Genomic DNA, 16,400 nt, shown 5'->3' with positions numbered 1-16,400 from the left:
CGACAAAGAGCTGAGAGACGGGGGCGGGAGGGGCCGGGGAGGACGGGGATCCCGCTGCTGGCTCCGGTCCCGGGTTGGCGGGGTGACCCAAGCGCAGCCGGCGGGAGGGGGCGGGGGCCGGCGGCTCCCGGCTGGCCGGGGGCAGCGGCGGGCGGGCCGGGCTGCGCCCTCCCTGCCCGGGCTCCGCTGCCAGGGCGAAGGATTCGCGGTGAAGTTACTCCAAGGAATGACTCAGCCTGGCTGCGCCTCCGTGCCCGCGATCGGGCGAGCGCCTTGTGTTTACAAACGTTGTCCTGCCTTTCCCTCGGCTGTTTACTTGTTTCTTCTCCCGAAGAAGCTTATGTCATGTGCAGAATTTTCCTGTCGGTTTCTCGTTGTTGTTTTCGTGTACGCTCTCAGGCTGTTCTGTTGATCTGTGCTGGCGTTTCCTTCTCGGTGCCCCCCAAAGTTCTGGCTGACAGCGATCCATATTTCTAATGCTAATACGAATGCTGGGAAAAATTAACTGATCTTCTTAATACGCGTGTTTATTACTGAACTTCTAGAGATGAAAAAAAATAATGTCTGAGACTGAGGTACTTGGAACAGACCTAGAAATGTTAGTTTAGTCCTTTTATAGCCATACGTTATTATTTTTTTTTTACTGTGTCACTTGATTACTGTCTGAAGTAATTAAGTGGTATGTTTTGTCCCTGAGCCATTTCCCATGTTTTGTGTTTAAAGCTTTCCCCTTTATTTGTTTATTGAGAGAGAAGGAGGAGTTCAAGTATTTTTTTTTTCCTGCCACTCACATAACTTTGTGTTAGAAGTAGCTATTGGCTTTATGGAAGAACTTAAAATTATGAAGTTGTTTGGTTGACTGCAGGGTAAAATGTACCTCAGTGGTGCTGGAGAAATAATGAGGATGGAAGTTCATACAGCTGGGAAGTACTGTGAGGAATGCTAGCCACTATAAATACTTCATAACAATAAAGAAAACTTGTGCACTATCATAGTATATTTAATCTGTGAACTTTAAAAATGTTTAATATCTAGTACCTTAGGAAGTTTTTAGAAGATGAGGAAAGGACTTCACTGTTATCTAGTGTTTTAACATAAAGTTTAATGACAAGAAGCAAATATTATCAAGAAAGAAATTAGACGTTTAAACATCATTAAGTTTTGTTTAAATGAAAGTGTGCAGAGGATATATTTGTACTTATTCTAAATGCTGTTTGGAACTCAGAATGGTTGTATTTTATTATGTTGGGAGTAGTAAAGAAAACAACTTGCTGAAAAATGTGAGGTAAGGGACTTCAACTGTGACACTTACAGAGCTGGAAATACAAACGCAATCTTTTGGGATAATGGGTTAGTGTAAGATAGACCTAATTGCACTTTGAAAGGAGATTACTGTTGTACACTTTGTACAAGTACTTGTATATTAGATTAAAAAAAGTGCAAAAACCTGTCTTATGCTGTATTGTGTTGATCTAGTCTTGTGCTCAGCACAGATTTGGGTTAGGAGTCTCTGAGGTCATATTCGAGGGGCTGGCTCTCTCCCCATGTCATGTTACCATATTTATAATTAGAAGTGTGTGCAGCAGACTTGCACTCTGACTGGGGAACAAGGCAAGAGGTATTTTGAGGGCTTCTGTGGCGTCTGTTTAAAACATTTTTTTGTTCCTTGCATGTTGTCTGAACACAACTAAGGTTAGTCTTGCAAAAATTAAGGTAAAAAGAATAATTCCTAAACTATTATACATTTCTTTGAATTTCAGTTATTCTGGTTGAGTAGGGGGCGAGTGTATGTAGGGAGATAGAAGTAGCACATGTCGATTTTGTTCCTTTTGATAAGAGAGTGGCAGTTACAGCAGGATTGTTTGAAAGAATTTTTCTGTATGTTATCCTGTAGGGTAGGTTGTTATCAGCGTGTTCTCAAGTCTTTATTTGGCTTTAAGCTAGCAGTTAGCTTCTGTGGAAGACTGGCTCAGAGTGGTATGAAGCTCTCGAGACTTTCATTGCACAGGTTGGGATCATTCGCATATTGTGTAAAGTGAAGCAAGTCAAAATGAAAGACTGTAGCGTGTGTACCTGGCTGTCACTCGAGCTACTTCAGAGTCACTTGGACAGTGTCCGAGCAGTCGTGTGCCTTCTTCTGCATATGCATTTTGCTCAAGGAAGTTATGCTCCTAATTTTGTTCCACAGCTCAATGGCATTATATGAGGATTTTAGGAAGAATGATAAAAAAGAAATTTTTAATACCTTTCTGCTTTCAAGGACCCTACTAATTGTTAGCATTCTGATGCAAAGTTGATAATCAGTATTATCGAGTAGCAAACACTTGATTACAAGATGCGAACTTATATAATAATATTGCATTATAGTGTAGTACCTAATTGAATGCACTGATACCAAGCAGGCAAAAAAGTAGAATTAAAATGTAAATTACTAATCTAATTGCTAGAATTTCAAACTGTTTTGCAGCTGATTTGTCGGAGTAATGATTTCAGTGTACAAGTTGAAAGATCCTTACATGAGCTCTTTGTCGTAAAAGCCTACAGCATGATTAATGATGATAGAGAAATTGCTAACAATTATTTTTGTGAGCTAATTAGGATTCTGTGATTACTGTGGAAGTCACTTGTCTATGAGTTAATTCATATTGCAGATCTGCTTTTAGTTTAGTTTTGATTTCAGTTGAAAGAGAAGTTGGAAGACATCATGGCCATGTATCAGCCATTTCTGTCCCCATTTGTAAGCAGGGTTGGAAGTGGATATACTTTGGTGATGTGTTTTCTAACAGGATTTGAGCATAACTGTGTTGTTAATAACAATACGTAATATCTACATCTAAATTCGTGGCACTTGCTGGTAGAAATTTTGAAAGGAATTTATTAATACATAGTGTTCATTCAGAGACTCGAATGGAGCTGGCTACTGTTGGCTGGTCAGGAGAACCACGTGGAGTGTCAGGGTAATTCTTCCTTGTCTTCTGTTCATCTCCAGGTATGTATTTTACTTTCATTGTTCAGGTTGCAGTCCAGGGTTCCAGTAGGATTCTGAACAAAAACTACCAGCTCAAGCAACAGCTAGCGTAGCTTTTTACGTGCATTTGAGATGTTGACAGTTTGTTTTGGGAGCAGATTTTTGCAGCTGGGCCTGCTGTCATTATCACATCAAGGTGAAATGGTTACAGTGTGCTATACATGATTCTCTAGCAGTTTGTGCATCTAAAAAACTAGCTGTTGTTGAATATGGTAGCCTGCTTTCTATGTGAAATGACTTAAGTATTATATGAATTCATCTCTGACCTGTATTGATTACCTGTTGATGGAAAGTAAAGTGTAAAACTGCTTTGCTGACTGATTGAGTTCTGAATGTCTGCATCTGTCTGGTTGGGTAACGCCATAGGTCCAATAAGCAGACTGATATGCGAATATTTGAAAGTAGCTCTGCTTAGTGAATGTTCTAATGAGTCTCTGACTTCAGAATGTGCTTTTATGTTCTTATTATGAAAGAGCTCATATTTTCTTACCTCCTAAGACTTATGTTTGAAACAGTATTTTTGCTTTTTCAGGACAATAGGCAAGTTTTGGTGGTGAGCAAACAGTGTTCAATATTTCAAGTGCCTGTTGTTTTTATCTGGAGGTATTAGGTGAAACTAATGTCTGTATGATAGAAGCACAATACATCAATCTTCATTATTATTCTCGAAGGTGTGTTTGAAAGGCCAGTATGCTGGTTTCAGTTTGAACAGATTGAAAGCAATGTGTATTTTAGAGGTAGAAAGCAGCATTGAAGAACTAGTTAAAGGAAAAGCTTTACTTCTACCATGGATTCAAAAATCAAACCACTCTTAGCAAAGCTAAAATATGAATTCTGTTAAGAATGGCATTTTGCTGAGATCTGATTTCTGTTAACATTTCAGGTAGTTGCTCCTAAATTCCCAAATTAGTGCTCAAGTTCTCTTTTGTTAACTGACTTATCTGCCACTTTTTTGTATGATTGAATATGTTCATGCTGCATTCTGTAAAATATGCTCTTTTGTCTATTATGTACATTGTAGATATGGCTGCAGTTTGTTTTTCTTCTTTTTTTCTCTTTATCATTTGAATGGTGATGTTTTCCTGATACTGCAGGGACTCTAAATGTCAGTGGTTTATCTCAAATTTTATTTTGGATTTATTGATGTCAGGTAGCTGTGTTGGTATGTCAAAATTGTGGACATTTGGTCCTTATTTAGTATAGTTGTGGCTAGGGTAGACAGTTCATACTGACAAAATGATGATTTTATTTATACAGTTTTCTTTCCATCCTCCAGAGTGTGTGTTTTTATTAAATACAGATGAAGTGGAGATTCTTATATAAGAATATATTGTGTAACTGGACTATCAGCTCTCTTCTAATGTATTATGCTTATGCTATAGTGCAAGTATTGTGCTAGTAAACTCAAGATGACTTCTCTATTGTAATTAAAAATATTCTTTACAAATACTTGTGTTGTCTATGGATTGAAAGAGGCTTGATTCAAACCCAGTGAATGCTTCTTTAAACAAAAAATGAAAATATGACTCAAAATTCTCAATTCTGCCTGAACAAAAAGAGGGGGTGTAATGTGTAAGCTTTCTTTTACTTATGTTGTGTGAAAGACTTGGATATAAAATACTTATACATTTCAAAATGAAGATATAATATAAGAGCAATTTCACATGCATGTTATGGCTGCAAACAGTACAACCAGGGTTCAATAAGGTAGGAGTTCAGTTGTAGTATCTCAATCTTGACCATTGTATGTGGAGTTTTGTTGGCTGGTTGGTTGTGTGTTTTGTGGGGTGGTGTTGTTGTTGTTTTTTTGTTTGGTTGTTTTTTTGTGAGGTTGTGTAGTTATTAAGTTGGTAACATTTCATAAAGGGATTTATTAGTGCACTTTGTCAGGTGTTTTAAACTACCAAAGATTCATCCCAGGGAGGGAAAAAGGGATAACTGAAAATTACTAAACACCTTCTTGAGATAAGGTAAAATTTAATATTCTTCAAACTCATCCTGCAGCTTTTCTGGTGTTTCAGTAAGTTGCTGTTATCTTTTTTCAGATTGATGCCAATAGAGAACTGAAGGTGGTTTGTATGTAACTATGTAACATCCAAATAGAGTAGTGAGCTGATTTGCCAAAAATCTGGACATTATTTTTGAATATGTATTCATAGGGAGGGTGGGGTTTATGTTGACTCTGCCTACCATTGATGGTCCTTTACTTATCTGGTTTAGGTACCACTGGAAAAAAAAAAAAGATAAATAGGAGGTTCATGGGTGACATGTGAATTATAAGGAACTGAAAAATGGGAAATTAGAGAAATTCCATCTTTGGATCATGAGTTGAAATGTTAGATTTATAAACAACCATAAGAATAAGATAAATTTGAAACAATTTTGGAAGTTGCTAATCATTTGTACAGTTTACCAAGATGGTGGTAAATTTCCTTATTCCTGGAAAACTTTAATGTTACTCTGAAATATGATTGCTTGTGAATAAAAATTAAGGTAGAACGTGTGCCTTTTATGTAGGCAATCAGACTAAATCACAAAGATCTTCTCTTACATTTCCTTGCTGTCAATCTTTTATTTTCTATCTATAGTGTTTTCATTCCTGTGAAATAAATGCTATTTAATCAGTCTTATTTTCTGTACTTTCATCCTTTAAAGTAGATCTGGCCAAGTTACCTTGTACTATCCACATAAAAGAGAAAAAAACCTCCAAAGTTGTAGCATTATGATGGTGTATCTGGAGAAGGGAGGGCAGGAGAAGTGGCCTCATAGTCTATAGTTTGAGAAGCTCTGTCCTCAATTACATCCATAGTAATTGCCCATTTTTGAGTTATTTTGGTCTACTCTTTAAGAGGATACTGGCATTTTTTTAAAATAGGTTACTGTTTATAAGAAGTTATCTATTAATAACTGATGATGGCATGGGCAGTTAGGAATGTGAATGGTGCATTCTGGAAATTCTCACTTCTTGGATGATAGTGCTGACATTTGGTATCCCCTGTATTCCTCTATCCACCCTGAGTTGTTGTCTAACAGTTTGTGGGGCTGTGTAGGGAACTGAATCACAGAACTAACTCCCCAGTAACCTGGGGAAATATGCTGTTTGTAACTTGTAACAGCAAATAAATCCAGTTTACTCCATAGAAGTATGGAAAGTTGAACCATTGAAAGTTGGTGCAGGGAAAGGAGCAGAAGAGCTCGCTGAGGAAAGGGATTCATAAGTCTGGTGCTTTTATCATAACCAGTGTTTGTGTGGTGGTGGTCTTGGTTAACCAGATAGTTAGTCAAAGAAACATTGGTGCCAATTTGTCTGAGTTTGATGTAAGAAATAAAGGAATTTTTGTTGGCCATTTCTTGCAGAATTGTTTGCAAAAGCTGCAAGATTTTACATGCTGATTATTTTTAAAGAGTACAGGGAGAACCTTTCCACCAGTGTGTAGTCAGTCAGTAACTTGAATAAAACTATGTGAAGCTGTACATACCCAAGAGCACCATTCTTTGCAAAGTGAATGCATTAATAACTGGAGGGAGACTTGTCTACAAATGCATTTGAAATGGCAAAATTATACGTTTAAAAAACCAAAAAAGCTGACAAAACCTTCAGTTAGCTTTGTCAAAGACCAAGTCACAGACAGCTGTGGAAAGGCTGTTTCTGTTAATTACAAACAAAAAAAAGAAAGAGAGAGAGTACTGTGGGCTGTTTCCTAGCAATAAGAATGTCAGAAAACCTCAGTTTCTTGTACCTGTGACCTGAGGCACAGAAATGTCACTTTATCTTATGTAAGAGATGTGGAGTTTTGAAAAATGTGGTAGAATGTGGTTTTGGTTATTTTTCTACTGTTACACAAGAAACTTTTTTTTTCCGACCCATTATATGGATTGTGTTTTGACAGCTCCTCAAATTGGTGAAAAGAGCAGTGTAAATAGATGCTAACCCTCAGATCTGAAGTTTTGTAATTATATACATATGGAATAATGACACAATGCCTAATAATGTGCTTGTTGCCTCATAAACATGTTTGAAACTGTTGCTTTCCTAGAATTCATGACATAAGTTGTGTCCGAACTTGTAAGAAACTGCATTGTTTTGGGCCACACCAATTTCAAAGCTATTCTTTAATGCACAGTGTATTCTTACCTGCCCAGGTGCGGTTGCTTTTGATCTCTTGCTCTTCCATTGTTGTTGTTGAGGATCTGTGAAAGTGCTGCTGCACTTTGCTGAATGAGGAGCTTCCATGTAATTCAGAGTCGCGGGAACAATAGTATAACTCTTAAGTTGGTATTGTGTAGAATGATTCATCTTACAGAGGGAGAAAAAATATCTCTTGTACTATGAATTACTGTATACTGAATTACTGAGTTTTGAAATTAGGAAGTAAAGGGCTTAGGCATGTTTCCTGGTTGCTCTGCAGAACTGCATCTTTGTTCTTGTGTTGACTGGAAGAGACTTGCTTTACTGACCAGCAGCTGAATTTGAGAGCTGCTAACAGCACAGCGACTGGTGGGGATGCTGTAATTAAGTAACCGCCTCTGTGCCTGGTGCACATCTCAACAGAGTATAAATAGAGCTCCAGATGGCACCTTGCAGATGTCAGGGATTGACAGCCTTTCTTTAAGACTACAGTGTGGCTTGGGCATGAGGTTTATAGGCTTCGATATAAGGTGGTAATGGGAGATGGATCTCCACCTGAAATAAAATGTGTCTTGGTGATCAGATATGATCTTCTGGTTTAATATATTCTGGAGGAGTGGGGGATGAAATTATTCTCTGCAGATGTGTTAGGAGTAGCCCTACTATTTATTCATCACATAGTTTAGGTTTTTTTAAGTTTAAATGCCTTTTAAAGCATGTTCCCTTTCAACACTTGACTGTTCAGATGAGGGTATGCATTTACATTGTGTTTTAGAAATTAAGCCATTTCTGTTCTTGTGAAAACATTAGTAAAGAATGTGTGCCTTCATAATGAGGTCATTCTGTCTGTTCTTCTGGTGCTGGTAGTAGTCTTCTGCAAAATTAAGCTATTTCTGGTTGCAGTATTGAAGAAAGCTCCTTGAAGTCTGCTTTTAGAGATGGTCTTACTACTAGCATGAAGTTGTTTGTTTCCTTAACTACAGCTTCAGTCTCTTTGTTCCTTTTCCTTTGGTACTAGGAAATATGTGCTATAGAATCCTTTGTTTATGAGGTGAGGTGTTCAAGTTAGAGCAAGAGAGTGTTTTTTGAGAAAGGCACCTGAAAAAGCAAGGGCAATAGAAGTAAAAGGCAGTTTGTAGAAGAAAGTGAATTGCATTGTTAGGAACATTTTGTGCTAGTCTCATACCTTTGTTATAGAGTTGCTGAAGTCAAAGTGAAATGGGAAATCCTGCTCTGAAAGGAGAGGAGAGAAAGGGGAAATCACACAAGTTGCAACATCTCAAAGGCAAACCTTAAGACTTGCTGCATGGAAATGAAGCACAGCTTAATAAAATGTTAATGTGCCCCAAAGTTGGCTCTCCATCTCCAGAGGTAATAAAGGTATATTCTCTTTGAAGGGAGGTATTCTCCAGATAAGATATTTAGTGAATGAGGAATAGCACTTGAGTCTTTTAAGGTTGTGACAGACTTTTCAGCCTTTGCCTCAGATGAATTGACCTTTTGATAGGCAGTAGTTCTGCAGTGATCTCTCCTGTGAGAACCTTGACCTTTGTAATCAGGAGTTATGCTTATGACTCATATTGGAGGCACTGTCTATTACTTGCACAGTAGCCTCAGCTGATCCGCAGGAGAACCTTCCTTTATGGGCAGCACATGGATGATGTTCATAGAGAGCTATGTGAATGTCTGATAATTAGCAATGTGGGATTGCAGCTTTCTGAGTGAACAGTGAGAGTCTTGCCTTGCTTAAGTAGTTAAGCTAGTCTGCATTCAGAGTTAAATCCTTTCCAACCTGGAGGTATACGTGGGGGGCAGAAGAGTTTGGGCCTCTTGGTCCTCTGTGACCTGGGAGATGAGGCATTGATAAGTACAACACTTACTGTACAGATGTGAAGCAGTACTTGCCCAGGCACAAAAAGCAAGGTACCTTATACTGCTGATGTGTTGTTGTTGTTGTAGAAGATGGAAATTTAAACCCTGGGCTTTGAAAGAAAGCCATGACTTGGGCATAACTCAGTTTAAATTCCAGGGGGTTAAAGGAAAAATGTATTAATTACTTGGTTTGCTTAAATTTGGTTTGTAATCCAGTTTATGAAGAAAGCATGGGAAATGAGATGTCACAAACGTACACAAACTTAAATACCAGAATACTGCAGAGGAAACTTAACTTTAAAGTGGACTCGATGGTGCTCCTTTAAAATAAAACAGCATAAATAAATGTTGATTTCTGTCTTTGTCTTACCTTGAATGCCATATTTCAGTGTTTGAGTTTGTGAAGTTGCAAAGAATTGTACTGTGAAGCAATGGAACAGTCAGAATTGGATAACAGTGTGTGAGTTCCGCACTTAAAGGCAGAAAAGGATGGTTAATGTAGCCATAGGATTATTTGTGGAGTGCTGTGAAACTCATGACTCCTCGTACTGTATTTATAGAAAGATCTGTAAACAGACATCCATTTCTTTTTACAGATGAAACAATGAGCATGTTCTGAACTAAATAAGATACATTTCAAAACTTCTAAACAACGTTCATTGAAAGCATTGATCAACACGAACTTCAAAAGTACTCGGTTGTGGAAGAGTTTATATTTGATAGGAAAATCTTGCAATACTTACATGAAGTGAAGCAGATGTAGTAATTGCATTGCAATATAAACACAAGGTAGATGAGTGAAATAAATGTTATAATCAGCATAACATATTCATGGCTAGTTTTGGTGTTTTGCTAGCTAATGTAACAAAATGCACATCTTCTGAATTGGCTCTGGAAGCATTTTCAACTTCAGGCTATTCTTACTTTTTTGTAATTAATTATTTTTCTTATATTCTTGTGTACAGTCTTCTGTCTGATCTGGCAACTGTTACAGAAATTTCCTTTTCAAATTTTCAGCTATTTTTTAATGTTGTTACTGATAATTAATAACTATTCATCATACAAGCTTCCATCTCATAATTGGAAGTATCTAGTTTACATGGCAGGATGGATCTAATGCTGCAAGTCACACAGTTCAAACAAATAATTGGCGTAGATTAGTCATTTTGTTACAGTTTGATTGCGTAGCTAGCAGCTCTGTCTTTGGTAGTTGTCAAATTTTGTATGTGTCCAGCCTCTCTTAAAATGAATTAAAATAATCTCTGCAACGTGACACTAGAAAGCTTGAAACTTGTAACACTCTCTAACAGTATAATGCTAAAAAAAGCCTGAAATTCTCTTAATGGCCTGTTGAGGTAATATGAAGAACAACAAAATGTATGTGTTTATGGATATATTCTGTTGAAGCTTGGTGGTGCCTTTCACTCCCAGCTTATGTTAAAAAAACTTGTCTTACTGCTGAATCATAATATTCTTGAATATTGGGAGCAAACTTAAAGACTAATTTGTGATAAGTAGCTGACCTTGCTTGTGATAGTCTGCTGTAACCTCAGTTTTGAAAGACAAGAGACTTAGGCAACTGTGACTGCTTTTCACGCATCTCCCCCTTTAACTAGTCTTGGACTTTGTTGGCCAGATTCAGCGAGATGTTGTCTGGAGAGACAAGACCAGGGAGAGCTCTCAAAATTCAGTTTCTTCCAGGATTGTGTGACCAGGCAGCTGGAGAGAGGCAATCAGCACAGCTCCTGCTGAAGGGATGGGGTGCAGCCTGCCTTTACTGGGCACCAGTGAACCTGCTGGAGAGCTTGGTGCTCAAGGCATTTATTCTCTGAAACGTTCCTTCAAACACCACCTCTGTTCCTGGAAGTACTCACTCAGATTTGTGGCAGCCTTGGGAGTGGGTGAATTCTACTTTTTCTTTTGTTTTGTTTGTGTTTGGTTTTTTTGTTTGTTTGTTTGGTGGTTGTTATTGTGTGCGTGTGTGTTTTGTTGTTTGTTTTGGGTTTTTTTTTATTACAGAGTAACTTAATACATTTTTTTTTCCTGCCTCTCTGAGTGTACTTCTGTCCTTCAGGATTGTTTGTTTAAATGTTGGGTGGAAGAAAGGAAGAAACAGTGCTTGTTTTATGACTACCTAAGGGTTGCAACGGAATTAGAAGAATAGAGATTATAGCGTTGTGATCCTACTTTGTGGCAGAAGTGTTTCAGTAGTTTCTTGTTCATGTTAATGTGTATTACTCTGGTCTGAAGTGAGTATTCATAAATTTATTTTGCCCAAGTAGAACTACTGATAGCTAAATTGGAAAAGGACACTTCAGATACTAGTTTTCTAATGGTGGTACTTAGACACATTGCTTTTTTCCCTTTTATTGCTCCTTTGCTTTCGACGAGGATGTGTGTGTGCATTTTGCATAGGAGGAAAGAGAGAGTGGACAGGAGGGAGGAAGATAATAGTTCAAATAACAGCCTAACATAGTGCTATCTGTTCCATGCATGTAAAATACATGTAATAGTTGTGTAATTTTTTCCTTTTTCGTAAGGTTTTCAAATTTGGGATTAAGTAGTTTTGATTTACTGTTAGTAGCATCAGTTGTATAAAATGATTTACGCCCTCTAATGGCTTCAGCAAACCTATTTTTAGTAGTGGATTATCACCGTTTATAGTGCCTGATCATCTTCTCAGAAAGCTTGCTAGGGCATTAACATGATAGAAATAATGTTTGTTTGGAGTTTGACTGTGCACTTGCCTGAGCACCCTGAGCCCAACCGCTCATCACCACCCTCCTTGCCAAGGGCTCCTTCTCCTTCAGCACTGCTGCTTAACCAGCAACAGTTCAAATGAACTAAGCCTAAAAGGACCACCCTTGCTGATCTGGCTCATTTTGATTGTTGTAGTTTCCACTGTAATTTAAATGGCAGTTCTGCAAGAGGAGGCCAGTGACAAGCAGCTGGGAACGGTAACATCTTCAGTTTATTTAAAAACAAAAATAATGCTAAAAAATTGCAACAAACATTGTGAAAGTAGGTGAATGGCTTAACAAACAAGGTTACCTTGTTTCAGGTAAGGAAGTTGATACAGCTGCAGGATGAGGCTGTTCATTCAACAGCAGTATCGTGTGTACGTGTTTAGACTGGATTTTCTTAGACAGATTGCATTTCGTTATGACTTTCTGTATTTCTCTTAGCGTCACCATATCAGCATTTTGCACCAGGTCTGAAAAATTCTTTCAGATAATGGAAATAAAAGCGTTTCTTTTTAATGAACTAACTTTGCCTCCTTGTAAATACCAAAAAATATCGCTAAGGGGGTTTTTTGACTGAACTTATGGGGAAGAATATTCAGATGTGTAGCAGTTTTGAGCAGATTTGTAACTGGAGAGCATTGTTAATTTAAAACAAAACAAAACAAAAAACCCACCAAAACAAAACACCAAACCAAACAAAACACAAAAACCCCACAAACAAATAAACAACAACAAACCCCCACATAATTATTCTTTCTGGCATTGACATGCACTGATTTCTGGGTTAGATGCAATGATGACCATAAAATCTTGACGTTTTAATAATTCCTGTAATTGCATTCTGTATCTTTTCTTTGCAGATCTTCTCTGACTTTGAATAGCCATGCTACTCTGTTGCCAAAAATCAAGTAAAGCGAATGTGTGCATTAGTTCTCCTCTTGAATTTGAAGAAGGTGGTAACTTTGTATAGTGCCTGAAGGTAATTCTTTCTTTGCTTGAAGTTAGAAAGTTTGAGACTGCTGGTGCCTGTGTGGTAGATGCTGTCATAAATATTTTGATCTTAGTAATGTTTTTTCTTTCTGTGTTTTAAATAGTTAGTTTTAGTGTTAAGGTGTGGAGAGGAAAATGTTTTTATGTACATGAGGTTTCTGGACAGATTATCTCTTAAATATCACCTGATATTACAGAAAGTAACATTTATGTGAAAACTAGATATTGTGTAAGCCTTTTACTTTGCTTAGGTGGAAGAGAGGTTTTTTTGGTGGGTACTCCATGGTGCTTGCCTTAAGCATTGTATTATTTAACACATTTGTTTCTAATTCTACCTGGACCATGGTCTCAAATATACCCTTTGTGAAAAGAAGTCTCTCTACACGCGAGACTGATTATTGTGAAACCCAGGCCAAAGAATTTAATAATAAATTATTGCTAGCTTGTTCTTGATGTTCAGCAGTTTTTGTCTAATAACTTTTATAGAGTATATTATTATTTTTCCAATATAAATTGGAACTGGTGACACTGAGTACAGTAGAGTTCAAGTGTAAGAACAATTAAACTCAATTTAGATCAAGTTATTTAACTGGGGCTTTTTTGTTTGATGTGGTTCTGTTTCTGAAGCGTCATTGTGAACATGCATGTTCTGACTGGCTTATGTACTATAATACTTGAAAAGTGTGTGGAAAGCCACTCTCTTGAAAGAAAGCTCTTTTGACTTTCTGGACTTATTCTGGTAAAACCTCTCCCCTTCCTCATTTTAATGGTGTTTTCGTTATTTTTCTCTGTGGTTTCTCAGTTTTTCTCCTTGTAGGCAAGGAGATAAATGCAAATTCAGGTTCGTTTTAGAATAATACAATTAGCTGTGTAGATCTTGTGTGTGTATCCTGTTCACGTTTCAGGGAAAGTGGGGCTTTTTATACTTCCTGTGAAGTAACTTAATCCAAAAAGATGTTTTTATAATGATATAAGAACATTGCTGAGTAGCTAAAACTTTTACAGCTTAACTTTTCTTGACTCCTTCTACATTAGAAAAAAAAATCAGGTCATTAGTGACTGCAGTGCTAGTTGTACTTCTGCAGCAGCTTTGTTAGTGTGGAGGAAATGATGAATAAACATCTGAGCTCCTGTGGGGGAGAAGAGAAAAAGGCTCAAAAGTATGGACCATTTAGGTGATAAAATCTCAGATAAAATCTCCACTCCATGTTTTACAAAGCAATTTGATTTTTTTTTTTCTTCTGTTACATTCATTGGAAAAACGTGCTTAGAGTCATTCATACAGATGCTTGTAGGGCACAGGACTGAAAAAACATGCAATATGTTGGACTGCACTGCTTTTCTCAGTCACTCAGTATTCACTATTAATGACGAAGGAAGTAGCTACAGATTTAGCTAGTGCTGAAAACAGGAAAATATGTACATTTTGTATATGTCCATAATGAATTAATAGTTAAAAATTATCTTAGCTATTTACTTTTATATTTTGCTCATGCTTCCGTATGTCTGAGTGAAAAAACTATAGATGGGGATAGTAGTGAGCCAATAGACTTAGTAGCAGTAAACTTAGCATGTAGAACATGCTGCTGTTTGTTAAATTTAGAAAATATGTCTGGAAATAACTGTACCTGGGGCTTTAAAAATGCATTTTGTAATTGAGAAAAGCCAGGTGGCCTCTGCGACTGAAAGTTGTCTCTCTTTTTTTTTTCTTTTTTCTTTTTTTTTCAAATTCTCGTCAGTGTGTGTTTTTCTGTGTTCTCCTAACCATCTTCCAGTGCAGAGGCTTACCATGCCCATGTTTCTGGTCAGGGGAGCATCTATATGTTTAGTAATGGGTAAAGAACTGTGGAATATGACAGCTGATGTGTTCGCCCCTATATATCTAAAAGTATTTTTTCAAAAGCATGTAAGTGTCTTTTTTGTAACTTGTATGTGAAACTAACATTTGAATTTTTTTTCAGTTTCTAAATGATTTTATCAGTGGAAGTTATAAACTTCAGAGACCTAAAGAAATCATCATGAAGCTATACGTATTTCTGGTCAACACTGGAACTACCCTTACCTTTGACACAGAACTTGCTGTACAAAAGTAAGAAAGTAAATTAATTGCCTATTGTTTGTTTTTAAAATAAATTTTAAAAAGAGCATATACATACTTTTTGTATGCTGAGTTCTGGAGAGTTTATACTTGGTTTTGTTTTGGTCAGTCCCTATAGTTATCTTCTAGGTTTTTGTGTATTTGAGTTAATTTTGAGGTTTTTTTGGATTAGTGTTTTCAATGCCTTTCAGGTGCTTGTGTTTATTTGAAGTCCCATGAATGGGTAGAGAGGTTATTTACTTTCTGGGGCAATGACACAGGATGACCTGCTCTTAGCCAAGTCTGGTGTTTCATTTGGTGCTTTTTGGAAAAACTGTCAGAATGATTTCTGATCTTCTATGACCTTTTATTGAATGACATTTTTATTTAGAATTCCTATATAAAAAGCTTTTTTACTGACTAGTATCACAGAAGAAATTCTTCAGACTACTCTTTTACCTGTCAGTATATACTTATCCTGAAGAAAATGTTCAGTCTCTAATATTTTTAGACTGGATGCTAAAGAACTGGCATATAGGGTTTTCTCTCATGTCCAGGATGATTCTGTCCTGTGTTGTAAGGCTCCAAAACATTTTACAGCATTTTATATGTAGAACATGAACTTCTGAACTCTGAACTGCCTGAAATGTGAGCAGTGTTACAGAATCACAGTCAAGTCCCAACAGCTTTGTTACTTGTATTTTTTTTTTCACTGCACATTGAAAGCATCTTGCAAATGTAAAGATGCTTTCAGAGAAGTCTAGATGTACTGGATGTATTGGATTCTTTTCCTTTGTTCTCATATAGGACTCTGAACTAATAAGTAAATCATTTATCATGGTAGCCCGTATATCCTGGAGCTTGCAAGAGCCAAGCTTACCTGCTGTATTTGTATTCTGTCAGTGATGAATGAGTTGTGATTGTGCTTGAAAGACATCTGCCATGGATTTTGTGCCCAAATCCATTATTTCCTTTCTCTTGAGTTCCTGTTTGTAATTTTCGTGACTCAATAAGTGAATCTGGATTTTGAAACTTCTTCGAGGTGGAAGAGCCCTAGGACTATCTATACCAAGTGGTTTTGTATGCTATTCTGCAAAGCCTATTGATGCTCTGGATGTTCTTGTACATGAAATAGTGTTTCATCTCAGCCATTCTGGATCTACTGGGTCATTTGCAGATGTGTCGTGCACCCCTGTATGCTCTCTGTTACATTGAGACATTCTGCTGCCAAATCATGGTGTGTGAGGCACCTAATAGTCTGGTATGGGTTGACTCTTTGTTCAGTTGGATAGTTCTTTGAGAAGGAAGCTTTCCAATGGCTGAACCACACAAAATCCAAGACTCTTCAGTTGAAGAGTTTAACTTCATATTCTGTATATCTGTGTATGTAGACTTGCTCTTTCTAGCAAGGCTTTCTTGGGTTCTTTGCCTATCTCCATGTCTAATACATGGACAGGCCAAGCTATTTTCCCAGAGACTATGGAAATGATAGGTGAGCACTTACAGTAACGCAGCTAGTGAGTACAAGCTTGTGCTTATGAGATGTTTGTAGTGAATTCA

General features: G+C 37.3%; 1 protein-coding gene across 2 annotated transcripts in view; it reads left to right on the top strand.

The window, feature by feature from the left end:
• Positions 1-16,400, top strand: part of RB1CC1 (RB1 inducible coiled-coil 1) — an 84,033-nt gene that overhangs the window by 413 nt on the left and 67,220 nt on the right. For both annotated transcript variants that reach the window (XM_065628210.1, XM_065628209.1), the window contains exons 2-3: positions 12,634-12,752; positions 14,725-14,852. In XM_065628210.1, coding sequence (XP_065484282.1) covers positions 14,782-14,852 — 71 coding nt within the window. In that variant the 5' untranslated portion in view covers positions 12,634-12,752; positions 14,725-14,781. The remainder of the gene's footprint in view (positions 1-12,633; positions 12,753-14,724; positions 14,853-16,400) is intronic.

This window comes from Caloenas nicobarica, chromosome 2 (assembly GCF_036013445.1).
Source record: "Caloenas nicobarica isolate bCalNic1 chromosome 2, bCalNic1.hap1, whole genome shotgun sequence".
In the NCBI taxonomy this organism is placed as follows: domain Eukaryota; kingdom Metazoa; phylum Chordata; class Aves; order Columbiformes; family Columbidae; genus Caloenas; species Caloenas nicobarica.
This window is presented reverse-complemented; position numbering and strand designations above follow the sequence as displayed.